Genomic DNA, 13,902 nt, shown 5'->3' on the forward strand with positions numbered 1-13,902 from the left:
CACTACAGGCAAAAACCAGGATACAACGCAGGGAAAAAGCTCTCAGCTGAAAGTGAATGCGGGGAGGCAGAAAAGGGGAATTAAACCTTGGATTTCAGGTCATTGGTCCAGTAAACAAAGGAAGGCAGGAAAGGAAAAGGGTGGCTAAACAACATATTATTGAAAAACATACTGTCCCTACTGTGAAAAAGCATGTATCCACACCAAAATAACAACTACAGAAATAGCTTTGGCATCTTGCATCCAGCCTTTTGCAGCTGAGATCCCCTTGCCTTGCCCTGCAGTCTCAGAGCTGTGCTGTCCCCTCTGCTGAACACCAGCCTCTGGGGAAGAACAGTGCTGCCTAACAGAACCATTTTTGGAGCCTGGAGCTCAATCCATGCATTATTTACTTTAACAAGACTCCCAATCCAGCCCTGACCTCCACCTTGTTCTATGTGAAATGAGAACTGAGCTGTGCCAGAGCACTCCCTGCTGCTGGACCCTACCTGCGTTGGACCACGGGGCCTGGCCGGGCTTGCTGGGCTCCTGGTGGGGCTGGAAGAGTTTATTCAGCTTCTCCTGCATCTCCTGCTTCCCCTTGTCCTCACTGTCCTTCTTCTTGGGTACTTCTTCCCTTTTTTGCTTGTCATCTTCCTGGATTTTTTTTTGCCACTGTGGTTCATCCTCTGACTGTCCCCGCGGTTTGTCCCGGTCCTGGATCCGCCTGGGGGACAGTGGGGACAACAAAGCCACTCACACCAAAGCCACCAAAGCTTTTGGGTCATCTCCAGTAGAAGAGTCCTCTGTAGGGCTTTTCCATGCCCCAACTTTATTTTGGTGACTTATCAATCACTCCCCAGCATCTCCTCACACTGGGATTGATTCCCAGAAATCACAAACTCAGGGCATGGTTTGGCTTGGAAGGGACCTTGAGGATCCAACCCAAGGTAAGACTCCAAACCCAGGCAAAGCAGAAGGAGAAAAGCAGGAATCAGACACCTGGCCATCCTTAACCTCATGCTGAGGGCAAGGAGGAGAGCTATCTGCAAGTTTTACACAGCACTCCAGAGAATTACTGGGAATATTTGCCATTCCCAAATGACAGAGTTAACAAGTCCTTCCCCTCCACCAGAGGACAGGATACCAAGAAATGAATAAATATTCTCTGCTGGAAACAATTTGCCCCAGTAAAGACAGCTCTGAAGATGTGGAGGATGCCCAGTGTTCTCCAGTCTGTTCCATGGCCTATTCCAGCCCTGGAATTCCTTCACAATAAGAGCCAAAAGCCAGAGAAGCAGCTGCTCCTCCCACACTGGGTGTGCTGCACACAACAGACCCTGTCCAAGGACAGTGTCAGTTCCTGACCAAAACCAGTGGGAGGGAGAACCTAATCCATGGAATTCCAGGATCCCTGGGGCTGGCCCAGCCCTGCCAGCCCATGCAGTGCCAGCTGTGCCCCATGGGCACCTTGTCCCCAGCCCAGAGCACTCAGTGCCACCTGCAGGGGACACCTGCAGGGCTGGGCACTGCAAAGCTCCCTGGGCAGCCCCTGCCAAGGCCTGAGCTCCCTTGCCATGGGCAAATTGCTGCTGCTGTCCAACCAATCCACTTCCCAACATTAGGGGTGGCACTAGAGGACACAAACCTCATCTGCACCCCTGGGAGGTTTGGGCAGACAGGAATCAGGAATGTTTTCCAGGAGATGCCAGGGGAGCTGTTACATTTAGGGCCCCACTAAAGCAGTTTGTTACCTCTGAGCTTCTTTTTGCTTTTCCAGCTCCACTGTCTTCCTTTCCTGCTCCTTCTGTTTCAACCTCTCAGCTTCCAAGCTCTTCTGCTTCTGGAGCTGCTGTTTGTTATGGATTTCTCTCAGCTCCTGGATTAAAAAAGGACAAACAGGTGTAAAAATCCACTCTGTGAATCAGAACTGATGGTCCCAAAGAGTTCCCTGTGAGGGGACAGCACCTGGCAGAGCTTGGGGATCTCTCACAGTCACACTCCTGCCAAATGCAGATAATTCAGGTTCATTCCCAGGGTCTATAAACCACCTACTGTTTTTCTATTTTTCTCCATTAAAGGGTTAGGAAACCAGAAATCCTTCAAATGGGACTCTGAAAAATGGACAAAGCTTAATCTGAACAGATATTTCTGTTTTGTTTGTTGGTTTATGGAATCCATGTATTGAATTCCATACACAAATCTGCCCTCTGAGCTCTCACAACAGCAACTCTTAATCAGTTTCATTTGCCAATTAATGCTGATTTACTAAAGAACCTTCAGGGCTGGTTTATACACAGGAGACTGAAATCCTTAAGGAATATCTTTGGGATGAGTCATGGTACAGAGAGTATTCATTCATATATAAGTCAGCTTTTCTTCAATTGCCTGAAAAAATTACATATAAATAATAATAATAATAATAATACCATAATATTTTCCTCAAGATTTGTTCTCTGCATTAACACCTATTAACACAAATCCAACCTTTATCTGGAATTTCTTTGCATGACTTGGAATTTTGCATCTGAACTCCTCAGCATTACAGTAGAAAAAGGGAAAATTTACCTATGAGCACTGAGGATTTTCACTGAAAATAGTTCACTGCAAAAATTGGTATCTTATCATGAAAATATGGTCCAGGTGGGACTGAAACAACTGAAACAGTTAATCCTGGAAGTATTTGGATGGTTTTACAGGAATTCACAATCTACAAACCACAGGAAGTTTTCATTCCTCATGCACTGACCCAAATGAGAAAATTGCATAAGAAACAAAAAAAGAAACGGAAGTGATTCAAACCCACTGGATAGAGGGGTGAAAGCTTCAAAAGGGAAGCTGATCCTTGTGGCCCAGGTCTCAGTTTTATTTCATTAATGCTCCTCAATTTTAATTCAGTGAAAACTGAGCTCAGCATCATTAAAGAGAGAACCAGTTCCCAGGGAAGCTGGAATTAAAGAGACATTTTAAGAATTATTTAAGTTTCCCACAAACATTTTAACACACTATTCCCTCCCAGCCATGCTGATGTGCTGGGTCAGTGTTCTGTGAAAGGATTTTTCTGTGACAGAACTGTGTGTAAGAAAACCAAACCTAGTTCATAGTGCTGGCACTGGATGGAGCATTTCTGGAGGTGAAAAATCCCATACACATCCCTCTGGGGCCAATGGGAGGATGGGGGAGGAAGAGGCAGCATCTCCCCCAGCTGAACTAAACTCTGCTAACACCTCAGGAGCCAGGACACTTCCAGCTGCATGCTGAGCACAGCCTACACTCATCCTGCACAGGCACAGCTCCCAGCTGGGCACTGCCCCTCCAGGGCCCAATTCCAAAGGCACCTGGCACAGATGTGTTTCATGAAAATCCTTTTGCTAGGATCTTTGCTCCTGAGAAGCTGAGAGGCCTCAGAAATGAAATGTAACCAATGGTTATCTGCTGCTGTGGAGTGCAACAGGTGCATCTGGGATTGCTCCCATGTGGTTGTTTCTAATTAATGGCCAATCACAGTCCAGCTGGCTCAGACTCTCTGGTCAGACACAATATTTTATTATCATTCCTTTCTATTCCTTTCACGCCTTCTGATGAAACCCTTTCTTCTATAGTTTTAATAGATCATTTTAATATAATATCTCTCATAAAATAATAAATCAGCCTTCTGGACCATGGGGTCAAGACTCTCATCTCTTCCCTCGTCCTGAGACCCCTGTGAACACCAGCAGAGCACCCCAAGGCTTTGCTCACTCCTGGACCAGGAATGCCTTACTTTAAAAGCAGAGCAATGTTCCCCTGGCATTTAAATCCAAACAGTGCAGCAAGGAGGGTTTGAGCTGCTCCAACAGCTACATTCATATTATTGAATAGGAGCTGCAGCATTTCAATATTCACTATTTACAGCTAAGTCATTTGCTACAAAAGCCTTCATGGAAGAAGTGGAGTTGTTTTGGCCCAGATTGTGCCTTTTTGACAGAAAGACAACAGGATTTGGGATGTCCAGGGATTACAATCCAAGGTTTCCATGAGATCTTCTCCCCCCGAGACAAGCAGAGCATTTGATGCCAGAGGAAAGGACCCTGCAGTTCTGTAACCCCTTCCTGCCCATTCCCCAGCTCCCAAAGCCTCTGCTTTGGCCTTGACAGACAATTCATCCCTTCACCCATCCTGGGGGGTGTTGGGCAAAGGAAGGGAGCTGCCACCCCTCTCTTACCTGGAATCACAGATTACAGTGATGTGTAGGGATAGTTCCCATCCAAATGTTTGCTTTTTAAAAATTCTGTACATCATGACCAAAACAGGCAATTTACTTAAACTCTTGAAGTTCCAGATAAACAAAAGACAAAAGTAACTCACTAGAACTGTGCCCAAGTTGCAATTCAAAGCACACTCCTGACACAAGCATAGGGATTAGATCAAAATCTAATGCCAAACTCTTCTGTCTGGTTTTGGTTTGGTGCTGGCACCCCTGGGCAAACACTGACTCAGTGAAACACTGCACACTCATCTGCTTAGGGAAAGTGAAGCACATAACTGGAGGAGGCTCAGAGAGAGCTGGGTCCTGCCTGAGCAGGCCATGGAGACCTTGGGGAAGGAGTGTAAGTGCTGGATGCAGCCCAGGAGGAGAGCCAGGCACTGCAGCATTGCCTCTTCCACTGCCACTGACTGGAAGAAAGAAATGCTGAGATGTAAAGAGGGTTGGGAGCAGGAGTGCCCTGCTGACACTGACACACAGCACTGACAGCCACAGGACACACGGACAGCACTGGGACAGCTCAGCCCCTGGGGGCCTCTGCTTCTGCCAGGCACTGGGAGAGGATCCTCAGCACAGCCATGTCACAAACATGAACTCAGCCCCTGTGTGCTGCTGGGCAGGAGCAGCAGCAAGGAATTCTGGATTCTTCCATGGCACAGGAAATGGGCATTAGGGCCTTGGAGCTGGGAGGGTCAGTTCAGATCCAGGGAGGCTGGGGAGGAATTCTGTGTCCTGAGGGTGGGCAGGGCCTGGCACAGGCTGCCCCTGCATCCTGGCAGTGCCAAGGCCAGGCTGGGCACTGGGGCTGGAGCAGCCTGGGACAGTGGGAGGTGTCCCTGCCAGGGCAGGGTGGGATGGGGTGGATTTAAGGTCCTTCCAACCCAGAGCATTCCATGATCACAAAACCAACAAGTGACCAGCTCCATTTCATTGATATCAATAGCAATTCTTAGATCTCTAGGCTGAGATCTTTAAAGAGCACAGAAGTTTCACCCCTTCAACCCTAAGACACAAAGAAGTGGCCAAACTTTCAACCTTGTAACAAACTCAGTCACTTCATAGCCAAATCCAGCCCAATCCACCAGAGGTTATCTTGTATCACCAAAGATACAAATCCCATTTGAAAGGATACCTGAGCAGCCAAACAAGCTCCAGCAATCCCTGAAACCAAGTGGCTCTACCTCAAGATATCCAATACTACAATTCCAACGACCTGATTTGAAATATTAATAACATTTTGCAAGCCTGAAAGCTGTGGGTGGAAATGCACCAAATTCTATGAGTATTTCCAACTCCAAAGGACTCATCAGTAGGAACTGAAATCAGTTGTTTTGGAGAGATGACAAAAAGATTCAGCAGAAAAAAAATCTTATTTATCTCCCTAATCACTCCTATGGTATTAAGACACACAGCAAAGATGATGTAGTTTAACACTTGTATGAAGTATTCACTTATTACAGAACATAAAAACATGGAGACAAATCCAGAGTATCCTGTAACTGCTGTGGTTTGGAAAAGTTGCCTGGTAAACTAAATTACCTTGATTAAATCAGAGTTTGTAATTGATTTGTTTGATAAATATGTATTTTTAAGAGGAAGAGTTCCATCTTTCCCATCTTGACCTATTATACCTCAATTTACAAGAAACCTTTATCATATTTAGAGCTCAGATGTGGTGGAATTGTTGAGACACAATTTGAAAAATGTCTCATTTCACTGGGAGCATTATCCAGCGGCCTGGATAATGGATAATCACAGAGATGGCACCACAGGACACAGCCAGGAAATGAGAGCACAACAACTTCTTCTGCTATTTAGGGAAATTATGAATTTAGTATTATTTACAAGCCAATTTCTACCTATTGTCAATGTCAGTCACTTTTCCAGTGGTGGTTCCTAAAAGTTGTTGCAGATTTTTGATTTTTTTAGGTAATGGTATGTGAGAAATATGGGAGTTCATAAGGACCTGGTTTGGAGTGATGTGATCACTGATATGAGATAGCATGTGATATATGTGATATATATAATAAATATTATGGGAGTTCAAAATGACCTGGTTTGGAGTGATGTGATCACCTAAGTGTGTTCTCTGTGGGTGGAGAACTCCCACTTCACACAACTCCCAGGAAATCCAGGATTCCAGGAAAGCCTTCCCTGGCCTTGGGCACAAAATTCCCCAGAGGGTGCTGGCAGTGCCCAGGCTGCCCAGGGAATGGGCACGGCCCCGAGGCTGCCACAGCTCCAGGAGCCTTTGGCCAGCACTGCCAGGGATGCCCAGGCTGGGCTTGCTGGGCTCTGGGCAGGGCAGGGCTGGCACTGGGGGATCCCTGGAGTCCCTTCCCTCAGGATATTCCATGGTTCCATGAAGAACAACAGCCATGGAATCACTGCTGCACTCAGCAGCTTCTGAGTGGTTTCTCTACCCATTCCATGCTGAGCCCACAAAAATCCATGTGCCTTTTTAGGGTTTTTAATTCAGTTATAAAATCCTCCAGGCCCACCAAAATATGCCTTGCACATCTTGAGAAACTACAAAAGGGAGAAGTCTCTGAATTCAGCTCCCAGTGCTCAGTTCCATAGTACAGCTGGGGCTGGAGCGTGTCCAGGGCAGGGAATGGAGCTGGGCAGGGGCTGGAGAATCCCTGAGGGAGCTGGGCAGGGGCTGCAGAATCCCTGAGGGAGCTGGGCAGGGGCTGCAGAATCCCTGAGGGAGCTGGGCAGGGGCTGCAGAATCCCTGAGGGAGCTGGGCAGGGGCTGGGGCTGGAGCAAAGGAGGCTCAGGGGCCCTTGTGGCTCTGCACAAGTCCCTGCCAGGAGGGCACAGCCGGGGGGGTCGGGCTCTGCTCCCAGGGCACAGGGACAGGAGCAGAGGGAACGGCCTCAGGCTGGGCCAGGGCAGGCTCAGCTTGGCCAGCAGCAGCAATTTGCCCATGGCAAGGGAGCTCAGGCCTTGGCAGGGGCTGCCCAGGGAGCTTTGCAGTGCCCAGCCCTGCAGGTGTCCCCTGCAGGTGTCTGGATGTGGCCCTTGGGGACAGATTTTGGGGTGATGCTGGGGGGGCACTTGGTGATCCTGAAGGTCTGTCCCTTCCCACCCTGACAATTCTGGGATTCTGTGAGTGCCCCTCCTCAAGTCAGCAAGGCAGAAATCCCCACAGAGAGCTGCCCCTGATCTGCTCCTCCTGGCAGGTGAGTCCCACAATCTGCTCTTCCCAAAGTGTCTCCACAACTCCTCATCAATTGATTGAAGCCACTTCTCCTGTTAAACTGCACAACCATTTACCTTCAGTCAGGCATTCCTGGATTCCTGGCATATGCTGATACATCTGTGCTTAATGGGCAACTTCAATTTTTAATTACCATCACTTTGTTATCTGTGCAGTGCAATCCTTCAATATTCAAAAGATTGAGTTTTGGGTGATTGGTTTGTTGGTCTGGGGTTTTTTTTGCTGCTGTCACAATACCAAGACTGTTCACCTCTTTCCCATTTATGTTTAGGTAATTTAAGATCAAACCAAACACAGGCACTAATTTTAGAATGGAAATCCCTTGGTTCAATTTATCACTTTTAAATGACTCCATTAAAAAAAATACCCAAGAAGCACAACATGCTAAGATGTATCCAAAAACCACATATGAAGAAAAACTAGGTGAGGTTTAAACCTCAAGGATTAATTAAGCAAGGATTAGACCATTCTGGTTTTTTTGAAATATAAATTGTGCCCATTTTGTTTGTTCTGTGTCTGACTCTGCATAGATTGTCCCCTTCCATCCTCCTTGTCTCAGACTGGGAGAGTCATCTTCAAATGAGCCTTAAAACAGAACCTGACTTTTAATTTTTCCTATAATTATTAATAACTCCAATTGAAACAAGCTATTTCTTGCTTAAATTCAACCCCCACCTTCCATATGAAATTGTTTGGCTTAATCCCAGTTGATCAACTTCCATAACAACTCCATTAATGTCTCTGTCACAGTGATTTTCCTGCTGGATACTTGGAATACAATTTGGGGCACCTTGCAGGAAATTGAGCATTTTTGGTCACCTTTCAGGAGAACCCACCAGTGGAATCAGCAGATAAAGTCCTGGAACATTGGAATATTTTATGAAAAAATGAATGCTATTAAAAGTTTGTAACTACGGACTGATTTCCAACTTCTCTCTGCAGAACCCTGACACTGCCAGTGCAGAAATACACCCAAAAAAATCACAGTTTTAACAGAGACTGAGCAGTAAAGCATGAAACCACAAACCACAGGCAGCTACACTCAGGGACAAGCAGGAGCACACAGACAGCAGATAACAATTCTGGGTGGCAGCAGAAAATCAAGTCTCTTTTATTCAAGATTTCAATTTGAACTCCTGATTCCAGCAGATGTGCTGACCTTGTCCTGCCCTTCCTGGATGAAAAGCACAGAAATTGCTGATTTCATTTTGGCAATCACACACTTGGAATCAGGGCTCAAATCTCCTCCTGAAGAGACTCTGCAGATTGAATTGAGTCAAACCCTGAGTTTGAAAGCTGAGCAGCATTTTGTTAAATAAAATAAGAATTAAATCAAATCCTCAACAGACAGGTTGAGAATGCTCCCCAAACTGACATTCTTAATCATTTCAGTTCATTTTTTCCCCCCACAGTCAGGTTAGAAAAGAATTAACTGAACATTCAGAAAGGCTTCAGGAGGCCTGGGTTACCTTCAGCTGATTATTGAAAATATCAATTTCCTGCAGTTTAGATCTGGTTTCTTTCTCCACCTCATCCAGCTGCTCCCGGAGCTGCTGCCGTGCCAGTTCCTTGGCTTCCAAGGCTCTTTTGATGGTGAGCAGGGAATCCCCTGGGTTGGAACACATGGTCAAGTCAGTATTTTCTTCTGTTCAGGTCACAGAAAGCAACATCTCCCCATCTGCACCTTGCAACACACAAAGAGCAATTCCAGGGGACAGCCCAGAGAGGGAATGTGCCCTGGCCCAGCTCAGGCCTGCCCCAAGATCTACTCACTGTGCAAACTGTTCTGCTGGACCTGCTTGAGCTGGTCATTGAGCAGCTGCTTCTCTGGAATCAGCCTGCCCAGCATCTGCTGGGACTCCTGCAGCACAGACAGGGGCAGGGAAAACAAAACAGAACCAGGCACAAAGGTGAGAGAGGGAAACTGCAGCCAGCACAGCTCTCATCTTCATTTCTGCCTTTTCCCTCAGTGAATGATGTGGGATTGCCTGTGTCCCTCCTTTGTGTTATGATCTTGTCCAAGCACTGCCTGTGTGACACCCCCAGAGAGCCCAGACATTCTCTGCCAGTCATGGAAATGATCTGAATCTCACTGAATATGGAACCTGGCCTGGAATTACCCAAAACTGAGGGCAGGGAGACAAGGCTAAATTTGAGGAAATGTTCAAACAGGCACTTACAAAATGTTTAATTCTGATTTTAATAAATGAAACACAGAACCCCCAAATCCCTGAGGCTGGCCCAGCCCTGCCAGCCCATGCAGTGCCAGCTGTGCCCCATGGGCACCTTGTCCCCAGCCCAGAGCACTCAGTGCCACCTGCAGGGGACACCTGCAGGGCTGGGCACTGCAAAGCTCCCTGGGCAGCCCCTGCCAAGGCCTGAGCTCCCTTGCCATAGGCAAATTGCTGCTGCTGCCCAAGCTGAGCCTGCCCTGGCTGTCCCCTCCACTAATAGTTAATTAATAATATTAACAACAGTGTTAATGATTAGTAACTTAGGTCAGGAATAGAAAGACAAACATTTACAGGAAGAGAAAATAAAGACTTTCCTTTTAAAGGAAAATATTCTGGCCAAAAGCCATGAAACACAAGCCCTGTGGGATGACAGTCCTTGAGTCCTTGACCTCTCCACACTGAACTCTTGGCAGAGGGCTCTGATCTCAAACTCAGCACGTGGCTGGGAGGTTGTGAAGTGCTGTGTTACAGGGGTCCCTGCAGGAGATGTGTGTGTGTATAACACAGCCCTGTGTGTCACAGGGGTCCCTGCAGGAGATGTGTGTGACACAGCCCTGTGTGTCACAGGGGTCCCTGCAGGAGATGTGTGTGTGTGACACAGCCCTGTGTGTCACAGGGGTCCCTGCAGGAGATGTGTGTGTGTGACACAGCCCTGTGTGTCACAGGGGTCCCTGCAGGAGATGTGTGTGTGTGACACAGCCCTGTGTGTCACAGGGGTCCCTGCAGGAGATGTGTGTGTGTATAACACAGCCCTGTGTGTGACAGGGGTCCCTGCAAGAGATGTGTGTGTGTGACACAGCCCTGTGTGTCACAGGGGTCCCTGCAGGAGATGTGTGTGTGTGACACAGCCCTGTGTGTCACAGGGGTCCCTGCAGGAGATGTGTGTGTATAACACAGCCCTGTGTGTCACAGGGGTCCCTGCAGGAGATGTGTGTGTATAACACAGCCCTGTGTGTCACAGGGGTCCCTGCAGGAGATGTGTGTGTATAACACAGCCCTGTGTGTCACAGGGGTCCCTGCAGGAGATGTGTGTGTGTGACACAGCCCTGTGTGTGACAGGGGTCCCTGCAGGAGATGTGTGTGTGTATAACACAGCCCTGTGTGTGACAGGGGTCCCTGCAGGAGATGTGTGTGTGTGACACAGCCCTGTGTGTCACAGGGGTCCCTGCAGGAGATGTGTGTGTATAACACAGCCCTGTGTGTGTCACAGGGGTCCCTGCAGGAGATGTGTGTGTGTGTGACACAGCCCTGTGTGTCACAGGGGTCCCTGCAGGAGATGTGTGTGTGTATAACACAGCCCTGTGTGTCACAGGGGTCCCTGCAGGAGATGTGTGTGTGTGACACAGCCCTGTGTGTCACAGGGGTCCCTGCAGATGTGTGTATAACACAGCCCTGTGTGTGACAGGGGTCCCTGCAAGAGATGTGTGTGTGTATAACACAGCCCTGTGTGTGACAGGGGTCCCTGCAGGAGATGTGTGTGTGACACAGCCCTGTGTGTCACAGGGGTCCCTGCAGGAGATGTGTGTGTGTGACACAGCCCTGTGTGTCACAGGGGTCCCTGCAGGAGATGTGTGTGTGTGACACAGCCCTGTGTGTCACAGGGGTCCCTGCAGGAGATGTGTGTGTATAACACAGCCCTGTGTGTCACAGGGGTCCCTGCAGGAGATGTGTGTGTGTATAACACAGCCCTGTGTGTCACAGGGGTCCCTGCAGGAGATGTGTGTGTGTGACACAGCCCTGTGTGTCACAGGGGTCCCTGCAGGAGATGTGTGTGTATAACACAGCCCTGTGTGTCACAGGGGTCCCTGCAGGAGATCCTCTCCCTTTGGAGGATGTTATGGACATATTTTATGAAAAATCCTTAGTTAGGATTTTTTCTCCTGAGAAGCTGAGAGGCCTCAGAGGAAAATAAAAACAATGATTATCTGCTGCTGTGGGATACAACAGGTGCATCTGGGATTGGTCTCATGTGGTTGTTTTCAATTAATGGCCAATCACAGTCAGCTGTCTTGGACTCTCTGGTCAGTCACAAGATTTTATTATCATTCCATCCCTTTCCTTTTCTAACCTTCTGATGAAATCCTTTCTTCTATTCTTTAGTGTAGTTTTAATATATCATTTTCTTTTAATACAATATATATCATAAAATAATAAATCAGCCTTCTGAAACACGGAGTCAATGCTCATCTCTTCCCTTGTCCTGGGACCCCTGGGAACACAACCACAGGAGGATGCTATAAATGTATTTCCTGTAGAGCCCTGGCCCTTTCCAGAGCATCAAGTGCCACCTCACACACTTTTCTGAAGCCTGGACTTCCCAGCTTGAGTTGTCAAAACACCTTCAGCGGCACAAGGTGAAACAGCACCTGAGTATCAATGCCCCATCTTTCCCACAAACCCTGGAATTTCTCTGAGCAGGTCTCTGGAACTGCAGGCTTTTGAGGAATCAAGCAGCTGACAGCTTCAATTTGTCATGGAGGATTGCAAATGACATCACTCAATGCTAAGAACAAACGTCCCCTGATCCCTGAACACCAGAGTGAGCCCCAGGGGTGTCGTGGGCTCCCCATCCCTGGCAGTGCCCAAGGCCAGGTTGGACACTGGGGCTGGAGCAGCCTGGGACAGTGGGAGGTGTCCCTGCCATGGCAGGGGTGGCTCTGGGTGGGCTTTAAAGTCCATCCCAACACAAGGCATTCTGTGATCCCACAATTCCATAAAAAGTTTTGATTTTGGTTAAAGCCAGGACTGACTGCACTGCCATGGCTTTGGGCTGTCCCACTTTCCTCCTGCCAGACCCTGATGGGCCCTGCAGTGCCCAGCTCAGCTCTGAGCATTATGCAACAACTGCAGCCTCCTGTGAGCTCCTGATGTTCCAGAAAATACCCTGAGACAGCACACAGCAGCCAAGGACCTTAGGAATTCACAAGCAGCAGAATTCAGATAAGCTAAAGATCAGATTATGAGCAGCTGCACGTGTCCCTCCCAGCTGCAGGGCCTGACAGCAACAGAGCTCTCCCAGCCCCCCAGGGACATCCCAAATGCTGAGCACTCCAACCCTGCCCTGCCCTGGGGCAGCCTCACCCCCAGTGCTGGGGACAGTGCTGGGTGTGTCAATGAAAGACCAGAAGCTCTTGGAAAGGGTCCAGAGGAGGGACACGAGGCTGGGGAAGGGTCAGGAGGGGCCCCCCGAGGTGCCCTGGGCAGCCCAGGCTGGAGCAGCCTGAGCTCAGAGCTCCCCGGGGCTGCAGCTCCTCCCGAGGGGCAGCGCAGGGACAGCTCCGAGCTCTGCTCTGGGACAGGGACAGCACCAGGGAGCGCCTGGGGCTGGGCCAGGCCAGCTCAGGCTGCAGAGCAGGGCAAGGTTCTTGCCCAGAGGGTGCTGGCACTGCCCAGGCTGCCCAGGGAATGGGCACGGCCCCGAGGCTGCCACAGCTCCAGGAGCCTTTGGCCAGCGCTGCCAGGGATGCCCAGGCTGGGCTTGCTGGGCTCTGGGCAGGACAGGGCTGGCACTGGGGGATCCCTGGGGGTCCCTTCCCTCAGGACATTCCATGACTGCCATCCTGGGACTTCTGTCTGCCTGGAACAAGTGGGAAACACCAACATACACAATCTATAGCCTTGCTCTGGTGGGAGGTTCCCTGCCCGTGGCAGGGTGCATGAGCTTTAAGGTCCCTTCCAAGCCCAACCCCTCTGGGTTTCTGTGGCTCTGAGAAGGCTGCAGGATCAACCAAGCAGCAGAATGGACAACATGAAACAGAAATTCTCCTTCTCCAAGTACAAAAAGCACCACAGGAGAGCATTTGAGGGTGGAATGTGATCACAACATCAGCTGCTTTGTTTGTAAAGGCCAGAACACTTCCAAAGATCCCAGATTACTCAATGCACTGAATAGTTTGGGGAGTGTGTAAGGACAGAGAATGCCAAGGCACCCTGAAGGTCAAGTCCTGCTTCCTGAAAGCCCAGACAAGCATGGAATGAGCATCTAGCCAAGAACACCCACCACATGGATTCCACATTCTGAAGAAACAGATGAAAGAAATGAACAGCATCACAAACTCTGGAAACTCACGCAACAAGAACTGGCCAAGAGTTGAGCAATGTCCCACATGGATGGGAAATCAAAACCCAGCTCCTGCCTCTTGGACAAGGGAAAATTCTCTTCAAATCACCTGGGAGCCAAAGTGTGCCTGCAGCACTGAGGTGACAGCACAAAGGTGTT

General features: G+C 48.9%; 1 protein-coding gene across 4 annotated transcripts in view; it reads right to left on the minus strand.

Annotated features, from left to right (window-relative positions):
- ITSN1 (intersectin 1) overlaps window positions 1-13,902 on the minus strand; it is a 117,800-nt gene that overhangs the window by 48,676 nt on the left and 55,222 nt on the right. For all 4 annotated transcript variants that reach the window (XM_077192746.1, XM_077192741.1, XM_077192732.1 and 1 more), the window contains 4 exons: window positions 9,223-9,310; window positions 8,919-9,058; window positions 1,734-1,858; window positions 489-706 (listed from right to left, as the gene is read on the minus strand). In XM_077192746.1, the coding sequence (XP_077048861.1) occupies window positions 489-706; window positions 1,734-1,858; window positions 8,919-9,058; window positions 9,223-9,310 (571 nt within the window). The remainder of the gene's footprint in view (window positions 1-488; window positions 707-1,733; window positions 1,859-8,918; window positions 9,059-9,222; window positions 9,311-13,902) is intronic.

The sequence above is a fragment of the Agelaius phoeniceus genome, chromosome 2 (assembly GCF_051311805.1).
Source record: "Agelaius phoeniceus isolate bAgePho1 chromosome 2, bAgePho1.hap1, whole genome shotgun sequence".
In the NCBI taxonomy this organism is placed as follows: Eukaryota; Metazoa; Chordata; class Aves; order Passeriformes; family Icteridae; genus Agelaius; species Agelaius phoeniceus.